At 57.7% G+C, this 9,249-nt stretch overlaps 1 protein-coding gene across 2 annotated transcripts; it reads left to right on the top strand.

Annotated features, from left to right (window-relative positions):
- Positions 1-861: 861 nt before the first annotated feature.
- Positions 862-7,226, top strand: CPNE6 (copine 6). Of its 2 annotated transcripts, XM_037501936.2 has the most exons (17): positions 862-943; positions 2,235-2,406; positions 2,838-3,017; positions 3,356-3,430; positions 3,586-3,660; positions 3,818-3,901; positions 4,014-4,103; positions 4,413-4,517; positions 4,715-4,801; positions 5,026-5,085; positions 5,306-5,439; positions 5,525-5,579; positions 5,672-5,723; positions 6,033-6,166; positions 6,293-6,529; positions 6,738-6,910; positions 7,031-7,226. In XM_037501936.2, exons 2-16 carry the CDS (start codon positions 2,239-2,241, stop codon positions 6,873-6,875), a joined length of 1,674 nt encoding a protein of 557 aa, XP_037357833.1. In that variant the 5' UTR covers positions 862-943; positions 2,235-2,238; the 3' UTR covers positions 6,876-6,910; positions 7,031-7,226. The 2 variants fall into 2 exon arrangements, with proteins under 2 accessions (XP_037357833.1, XP_054548857.1); XM_054692882.1 differs by lacking the exon at positions 862-943 and having other exon boundaries at positions 2,219-2,406.
- The last annotated feature ends 2,023 nt before the right edge of the window (positions 7,227-9,249 follow it).

Here is a 9,249-nt window from a genome sequence, read left to right on the forward strand (position 1 = left end):
TCTGTGCGTGGCCTGGCCCCTCCCACGAGGATATGACCATATGGGATGAGCTTAGGGGGTGGGGCATGCATGTGGCCACTAGGATGGAGTCTGGGGCTCAGTCCTTCGGCACATCTCCCCACTAGGCAGCCCCAGGGAGCTGCGTGACCAGGACCTGGGACCGCATGCCCTAAAGCAATTGTGTCCATTTCCTCGTGACACCCTGTTAGAAGGTGGCTGGGGAACTGACTTCATTCTCCAGGCTACAAGGTCCAACGCGGCGCATGATGATTTTTAAAGAGCATGTGACGATCTCCATGCTGCTGTATTTGGGTTGGTGTGAGTGAGTGTATATGAGTGTGTGACAAGTATAACCCAGTGGGGTTTTTTTTATATGTTTCTTTTCTATATGTGACTGCAAATATCCCTAACAAGTGTGATGTGGAGAGTGTGCTGAGTCTGGGTTTGTTTCCCTATGTGAATCCGTGGAGCTGTCACTGTCTCGGTGTCACAGTGGGTTTATGTGCTGGTGCTTGTGTGTGTCAAGCTATGTGTGAGCCTGTGAGTCGTGGGTGCATGTGTCTCCATCGTCTCCCAGTGGGGCTGTGTGCATGCACGCACCACCGCAATGTGTGCCTTTCTGTGAGGCTGGGTGTGGGTGTGGCATGAGGGGAAGATGCATGTCACTGTGTCTGTGGGGGTCCTGCCTCTCAGCCACCCCCTGCCCGCCCTCCTCCCCCAGTTCTGTGGCTCCCTCCCAGCAGTGGCCCTGCTCCTCCCCTCTTCTCCCTCCCAACCAGTCTGTGCGGGGGGGAGCTGGTGCTGCGGCCCCCCCACCCCTCCCCATCCAGGCCCCATAAATAGCAGCAGAGCCGGAGCCCGAGCCGGCGCCAGCGGCTGGAGCAGCAAGGAAGTCAGGGCCCGGCTGAGTGTTGGAAAGAGGAGCCCCCCGCCTAGAACCCAGGTGAGCCCACCCTGCCTCCCTAGCCCAAGCCTAAGCAGCCCCACCTGCCCAGTCTCCGTAACAACATTTCCCCCACCCCTGGCCCCCAGGAAAGGCTTGGGTTCTGCCGGCTCCCCTCACCATCACATGCCCCTGCCGATCTCAGGGGACCTTCGAGAACTGGGTGCCTTTCAAGATTGAAAGGCAGAGAACCCCAACACAGACCCTCCCTCACCTAAGCTGAAAGGCATGCGTTGTGGGTGGTGGCTACCCAGCCAGGGAAGGGTACCAGTTCTGAGGGAGACACAGAAACTGTCACACCCTCCGGGAGACAGACACCCCACTAGCGGACAGACACACAGGGCGGGGGACACACCCATACACACTCACTGGGGGAAGCGCGACAAGAGATCAGACAGTTTCACCCTGAGACATGGACAGACACAGATAGATGCACTGACCAGCCGTGAGCTCGGGCCAGCGTGCCCCTGCCTGCAGCTGCCCAAGGCTTGCTACCACAGCTGGGGGAGGGTGATGTGTGTGCATCCCACGAGCAGCATGGAGGGGGCCTCAGCTCCCCAAAAATCCTGTCGCTAAGAGACAGTGCCAGCGCTGCCAAGAAGTGTGAGAACAGGGGAGGTGGGGAAGGGAGCGAGAGTTGTGATAGTGGGCGCCCCTGCCAGGAGGAGCTGTCAGCAGGGAGAGGGCTCGGCACCTAACTCCCTAAGCCCACCACCCAGCCCTTTCCAGAAGGTGAGTGGGAGATGGTGGACAGCGACAGCCCCACAGGTCACCTTCCAGCCTGCCCCCTACTGCTCACTGCAGACTCCATCCCTGAGGCTGTCCTTTTAGGACTTCAGGGGCCTCCCACCCTCTCCCCCACCCCTTGCCCCAGTTCAGCTCCCTCGTGCCAAGACTGAGTGCTGCGCTGGCTCAAACGCTAGTCGGGAAATAGCAGAAGGTGCTGAGACAGCAGAAAGCATGAATCAATTCATGACCTAGGAGCCAAGTCTGCCAGGAACCACTCCCCCCACCCTCCTGGCTGCTTCGGCCCATCCAGGCGCACTAGCTGAGCAGGGGCCACAGAAGCATCAAGCTGGCAGGAAGGGGAGGGGAGTAGAGGGCCCTCTGCCCTCCCCCCTCAGAGCTCCGGAGAAGCTGCCGTGGGGGGTACAGAAGCAAGAGTTCGGTGAGATCCCAGCTTCTCAGGAAGGGTGACAAGGGGGTGGGTCCCAGGGGCCCTAGAAGACAGACCCCTGCCTGGGCAGCTGTTCCCTTCCCAGTGTCCACGCCATCTGCTCTGTCCCCACAGTGACATGTCCGACCCTGAGATGGGATGGGTGCCTGAGCCCCCGGCCATGACGCTGGGGGCCTCACGGGTGGAGCTGCGGGTGTCCTGCCATGGCCTCTTGGACCGAGACACACTCACCAAGCCCCACCCCTGCGTGCTGCTCAAGCTCTACTCTGATGAGCAGTGGGTGGAGGTGAGAGGGGGCTCGGGTCTTTCCTCCTTAACGAACTTTCTGGCCTGGGAAGGAGGGGGGCTGGGTGGGACCAGTGCAAACCTCACAGGGAATATAAAGACTCCGAGGGGGCCTCTTCTAGGCTACGTGGGTAACCGTGGAGATGGTGCGCCATCATCACACGCACAAACCATTTCACAGCTTCTGAAGCCCGAGTCCCAGAGGGCCCTGAGATGGTGCCAGGCACAGCTCCCGAAGGCCTTCGGAGGGCCCCAGAGGGATGATGGTCCAGTGGGCTGGCAGCGCTCTGAGCTTAGGGTGCAAGCTAGGGAGGGAAGAGCTAGCCACTACTAAGGGTGTGGGAGCCCAAGGAGAGCTGGCATGACCAGGGCCGTCCAGGGCAGGGAGAAGCGGTCATGGTTCCCAGAGGGCCCACAACTTTCCTGCCACAGGTGGAGCGCACAGAGGTGCTGCGCTCCTGTTCCAGCCCTGTCTTCTCCCGGGTGCTGGCCCTTGAGTACTTTTTTGAGGAGAAGCAGCCCCTGCAGTTCCACGTGTTTGATGCCGAGGATGGAGCCACCAGCCCCCGAAATGATACCTTCCTTGGTTCCACTGAGTGCACCTTGGGCCAGGTTTGTGTTCCCCAGCCCCACGCCCAAGCCCACCAGCTTCTCGGCCTCTGAAAGCCATAATAAGAGAGAGCATGAGCTCTGAGGTTGATTCATTTCGGGCTCGGACCCCATCTCTGCCACTCAGTGACTGTGCAGTCTGGGACAAAATACTGAACCTTACCAAGTTTTACTTAAATAATGCACCAACGTCTTCAGACTGCTGTGGAAATTAAGTCCAACCCTAGCCCAAGGGCAACCCTGTGAGCCCTCAGAGGACACATTAATTACCCAGTCCCTGGTGCCATGGTCAAGGCAGGTGGGGGCATCACAGCTGGGTCTCCCTTCACCTCCGTCCCCAGATTGTGTCACAAACCAAGGTCACTAAGCCATTGCTGCTGAAGAACGGGAAGACTGCGGGCAAGTCCACCATCACGGTAGGCAAGGCCACCTGCACTCACCCTTGGGTAGGGCATTCAATGCCCCTGCATGGATGTTCATGGTGACACCATGCCAGGACTGCCCCCACCTAAGGGCGCCGGTGGCCCTATGTGCTTGTAGGGAAGTCCTTCCACTTGTGTCCCCCTTGCAGATCGTGGCCGAGGAGGTATCTGGAACCAATGACTATGTGCGACTCACCTTTAGAGCCCACAAGCTGGACAACAAGGTTAGAACCCAAGTCCAGGCCACCATGTCTTGTGCTCGAGCGCCCAGGTTCCCACTCGGGACATGTCTCCAGGGCCCGAGCACCGCTTCCTTCTCGGTGCTAGCCACCCCTGCCTGCAGACTTCATCAGACTCATGGGCCCTATCCTGTATCCGCAGGATCTGTTCAGCAAGTCTGACCCTTTCATGGAGATCTATAAGACCAACGGGGACCAAAGTGACCAGCTGGTCTGGAGGACAGAGGTTGGTAGAGGGGTGGGGATGGAGGAGTTTTGAGAATGGAAGGAGGGAGAACAGAGTAAGGAAACCTTGATGGGGGTGTGAGGGGTGACCAGCTCTCTGGTGTCTCTTCAAGGTGGTGAAGAACAACCTGAACCCCATCTGGGAGCCATTCCGCCTGTCCCTGCACTCCCTGTGCAGCTGTGACATCCATCGGCCTCTCAAGGTGAAGCCCCACCAAGCCAGGCCACCTCCTGGGGCGTCTAGCTTCTGTCTGAGCCTTCCCCTGAGCGTGTCAAGCCCCTTCCCGTTCCTCCACGCGACAGCCCTTCCCGCTGTGGCATAAAGAATGAGTCACAGCCTTTTATCAGAAGCCAAAGTCCTTGCCAGATTGAGCCAAAGAAAGTCATTCAGCAGGTGGCCACTCAATGCAGGTTGAAGACCTGTTTAGGCCTGGAGACTGATTGGCCCTGAGTCCCCCTCACAGCCCCAGGAAACCCTGCAAAGTACTTCTGACCCTGTTCCCTCTCCCCAGTTCCTAGTGTACGACTATGATTCAAGCGGGAAACATGACTTCATCGGCGAGTTCACCAGCACCTTCCAGGAGATGCAGGAAGGAACAGCAAACCCTGGGCAGGAGGTGCCACAAGGAAACCCCCCCCCCTTCCCAGAATCCTGCCCAGGAGCCTGGGAGGATCCTGAGAACCACCCTATTGGCCTGAGGTGGAGAGGGAGGACAGGACAGAGCTCTGGGTCTGCTCTGGGTCTGCTGGAAGGGGAAGGAGAGGTCACATAATGGGATTGTGACCCTGGGCTTGTGGGGTTTGTGGGGTCTAGATGCAGTGGGACTGTATCAACCCCAAGTACCGGGACAAGAAGAAGAATTACAAGAGCTCAGGGAGTGTGGTGCTGGCCCAGTGTTCGGTAAATCCCAGAGCCTGCCTCACGCCACCCCCGCCCCCAGGTCCCACCACTACAACCATGGATTTAACTTTCCCTTGTTTCAAAGATCAGCTTCTCTGTTTGTGGGATCTGAGAGTTCTTTCCCTAACCCCCAAAACTCTAGGCCCTCCGTTTCCCCTCAAAAAGCCCACCTAACTTCCTCCTCAAGGGACCATCCCTGTACCTTACCTCCCCGCCTCCCACAGGTGGAGAAGGTGCACACCTTCCTGGACTACATCATGGGTGGCTGCCAGATCAGCTTCACGGTAAAGACCCAGGGACAGGAGAGGAGTCCAGATCCCTACTGCCCCAACTAGGGTGTCTCATGATGCCTTAGTGCGGTCAGCCTGTACCCATGAACTCACCCCCTGATGACGCCACCTGAGAGCCTGCCAATTTCATCGCCCTTCCTGCTGACTGGAGCTCCAGCCTAGCCTCTCTGTTGGCCCTCACGACGCAGCGTGACCCTTTCCCCACCCCTCCCAGGTAGCCATTGATTTCACTGCCTCCAACGGGGACCCCAGGAGCAGCCAGTCCCTGCACTGCCTCAGCCCCCGCCAACCCAACCACTACCTGCAGGCCCTGCGGACAGTGGGAGGCATCTGCCAGGACTATGACAGGTAGGAAGAGGTGAGACTGGGTGGCTGGAGGGACAGGCAGGGAGGCCTTGGCCGATGGGCCCCCACAGTCTTTTCTTCTCCCCAGCGACAAGCGGTTTCCAGCTTTTGGTTTTGGGGCTCGAATCCCCCCCAACTTTGAGGTAGGCTGCTGGTTGCGAGAGGAAGGGAAGAGATGGTGTGAGGGTGTCATGGGATGCGAAGACACCCCTGTCGCTCCTGAATACTCTCACAGGTGTCCCATGACTTTGCTATCAACTTTGACCCGGAAAATCCTGAATGTGAAGGTAAGAGGGACAGTCCCCCTGCCCACCTCAGCTTGAAGCACACACTGTGCATCCCGTGCAACAACATAGATTCCATACCCATGGGCCCCGTTCCCTGCCGGTCATCCATCAGCACCTGTGTTCATTTGATGAGATGCCCAGCACCTGCCCACCCCAGCCCCCCAGAGGCTGGCCATCTAACTGTCTTTCTACTAGGTAAAGAACACGGCGGGCAGGGCAGTCCTGAGATAGGGAAGCACATCCTTGCTTTAAGGGGTGTCAGGAAGGGCTCCCTACTAATCTCTGTCAGCCTCTTCTCTTTGCCCACAGAGATCTCTGGAGTCATCGCCTCCTACCGCCGTTGCCTGCCCCAAATCCAGCTCTATGGCCCCACCAACGTGGCTCCGATCATCAACCGTGTGGCTGGGCCAGCCCAGAGGGAGCAGAGCACAGGCCAAGCCACGGTGAGGAGACAAGCAGCAGTCACGAGCTCCCCATGTGCCTTTGGGTGGGGCCAGGGCCCAGATTTGGGGCAGATGCCAATGTCCTTGCACACAGAGCCTACCCATCCCCCCTTTGCCTGCCCTCAGAAGTACTCCGTGCTGCTGGTGCTCACGGATGGCGTGGTGAGTGACATGGCAGAGACCCGCGCTGCCATTGTGCGGGCCTCGCGGCTGCCCATGTCCATCATCATCGTGGGCGTGGGCAACGCTGACTTCTCCGACATGCGGCTGCTGGATGGCGACGATGGGCCCTTACGCTGCCCCAAAGGGGTGCCTGCAGCCCGTGACATCGTCCAGTTTGTGCCATTCCGGGACTTCAAGGATGTAAGTGCCAGCGCCCCCTCCTGGGGGAAAGACTCCTTGGCTACTTGTACCCCCAAATCTTGCCTCTCCCACCTGGTTGCAGTCCAGCAAAAGACTCTGGAGTCTGGGCCAGAGTCTTTTGGGACAGGCCACTCCAAAGCCCTGATGCTCTCACCTGACCCCATGCCCCCCTCCATCCACTAACCCCGTGCCTGCTGCCCCACCCCAGGCCGCGCCCTCTGCGCTAGCTAAGTGCGTCCTGGCGGAGGTACCCCGGCAGGTGGTGGAGTACTATGCCAGCCAGGGCATCAGCCCCGGAGCTCCCAGGCCCAGCACTCCGACCACGACCCCCAGCCCTAGCCCATGACTGCCACCTACCGGACTGACACTCCCTCAGCCTCAGTGAGTCCTGGGGACCCAAAGGGGTGGAAACTAGGGGGTACAAGGTGGGGCTCTTTGAAGCCCATCTTGGCTAGGTGAGATCTAGAGAAGGATGCTCATGACCATCCCATCCTCTCCCAGGTGCCTGTCCTGACCCTTGTGACCCAAGTGAACAGTGCCTCTTCCCATTGGACTGGCTGTGCCCCCTGGGTCCTGGAAGTGAGTGATGAGCCCTGCCCCATCTCTCCAGGCCCCATGCCCTTCAGCCTTGTAGCCCCTCAGTGACTTTCTTCAGTGATCCTGACCTCCTGGCTGTTAATAAAGTAAACCACTCCTAGCACCTTAGCCTCTACTCATCAAACCCCAAATGCCCACCGGACAGCACACAGTACCCACTCCCACACATATCATTAAGAAATGAGTCCAGCACCTCTGAGCCAGAGCTCCCCGGGCAGCTTGATATCGCTACAGTTTCACCCCAACTATGTGCCAGGGGGATCTGAGAGTCCCTACCATCACCCCAAGCCCCAGGAGGCCCAGGCACCATGGGGATTAATTATGGGAAGTGGGAGGGGGTAATTAGGAGCTGTCAAGGAGGCAGGCTGATACCCTCTTACAGCTGTCTCCAGAGAAGCCCAGCTGAGTCCCCCAGGGGCAGAACCCCAAACTCCACACAGCTGTGGGGCGGGTTGAGAAGGGGCGTTGGGGAGACCGAAGGTCTGGGCAGCCTGGTTCTCCTGGGTGTGTGAATGTGTGTGGTCATGCACTGCACATACCTGACTCTCCATGAGTGTGGCCCTCGGGGCTCAGGAAGTCCAGCTGGGTACTCATAATAACATTCACATCATCAAGCATTATTGTTTAGGGTGTATGAAGCTAGTGCTAAGTGCTCTAAATGCACTCATGCCCACTAAGTAGTACCATTATTTTCCCCATTTTTCTGACCAAACAAGTGAGGCTTAATTTACGCTTACCCATGGTCAAGGTCAAGCTGGAACTTGAGCCCAGACCCATTTGACTAAAGTGTCCAAACTTCTTACCCAAACTTCTGTTTGAGGCATATCTGTGTGACCCTCATCTTGAGACCCAGGTATATTTCTATATGACCTAAGGATGGGCACCCGCCAGTGTTTGGCAGAGCCTCAGCCGGTTAAGGAAGGTGTGCAAGAGCAGCGGTGGGTGTGGATTGTAGCTCCAGAGGGCAGGCAAGAACACAAGTGATATCCAGACGAAGGGAAGAGGACCCTCCCTGCCGAGACTCTCCATCCAAAAATGCATATGAAAGGGAAGGAGGGAGAGGGTTTAGATGCAGTAAGCCACTCAGAGAGAAGAGCCAGAGAAGGTAACCAGTGGCCAGTGTGAGAAAGGGAATGGAGAAGAGAAATAAATGCTGGGGAAGATGGAGAGGACTCCCATGGCAGACTTCTGAGTGGAGGAGGGACGAGCTGGGCTAAAGGAGGGGGAGGAGGGAACAAGAACTGTGAAGGAAAGAGACAGCTGGGGAGGGGGCGGATAGAGGGGGCAGAAAGGAAGAGAGACATATGGGAGCCTCTTCCCCCACACCTGACTGTTTCTCCCCATTTATTTTGTCCCTTAGAGGACCTATGGCAGTGGCTGGTGAGGTAGCTACTCCCAGCTCACTGCTTCTGCTCTGCCCAGAGCCCTGGTCCACTCTCTCTGCAGGCTGGTTACCATGGCAACTGTGAGACCTCAGGATAGCCATAGAGTGACCTGGCTGGTCCTGGCTTCTATGCAATGATGATGGGAGAGGGAGGCTCCATCTGGCCCAATCCTTGCCTCTCCACCTATTTTCATTAGGCCTCCAGAACTGAGATGCACCACTCAGCCCAGGTGGGGGCTTCCCAGCCCGCCCCGTCCCTCACACACACACACACACACACACACACACTCACACACAAACACCTTGAGCAAAGACAAAGAATACAGGAAAATTTCTAATAACAGAGTTCCACTGGACTTCAAATTTAATTCACAAAAGCAGTATTCTCTCAGCTCCTTGGCCTCCTGGGGAAAGTCTCGCCTCTGCCCTCAGAGATACAGGAGGCAGCAGGGGCACTGTTGCAGGTCTGAGGCCGAGGCTGTCTGGAGGGAGCTGCATAGGACCAGTATGCAGACTCACCCACTGCCGAGGCTGCAGTCAGGAAACTGAAGCCCAACAGGAAGTCCCTTTGGTGAGGCTGTCTTTGGGGCTTCTTGGGGAGACCACTAGGGCTCCGGCCCTAAGGAGATGCAAGACCTGGAAAGGTGCCAGAAGTCCTCCAATCCACGTGAGGATAAGATAACTGAGAGCCAGGGAGCAAGTGACTTGTTCAAGGTGACAAAGGTATATCCTGTGCAGA

Source organism: Talpa occidentalis, unplaced genomic scaffold, assembly GCF_014898055.3.
Source record: "Talpa occidentalis isolate TD23 unplaced genomic scaffold, MPIMG_talOcc4v2.1 talOcc4.11, whole genome shotgun sequence".
Classification (NCBI taxonomy): domain Eukaryota; kingdom Metazoa; phylum Chordata; class Mammalia; order Eulipotyphla; family Talpidae; genus Talpa; species Talpa occidentalis.

What these genes read in the sequence shown, in the direction of transcription:
- CPNE6 (XM_037501936.2), top strand. Translation starts at nt 2,239, where the DNA reads ATGTCCGACCCTGAGATGGGATGGGTGCCTGAGCCCCCGGCCATGACG. An exon ending in ACATCCATCGGCCTCTCAAG is followed by an intron (nt 4,104 to 4,412) that starts GTGAAGCCCCAC and finishes CCCTCTCCCCAG; the next exon opens with TTCCTAGTGTACGACTATGA. An exon ending in AGAGCACAGGCCAAGCCACG is followed by an intron (nt 6,167 to 6,292) that starts GTGAGGAGACAA and finishes GCCTGCCCTCAG; the next exon opens with AAGTACTCCGTGCTGCTGGT.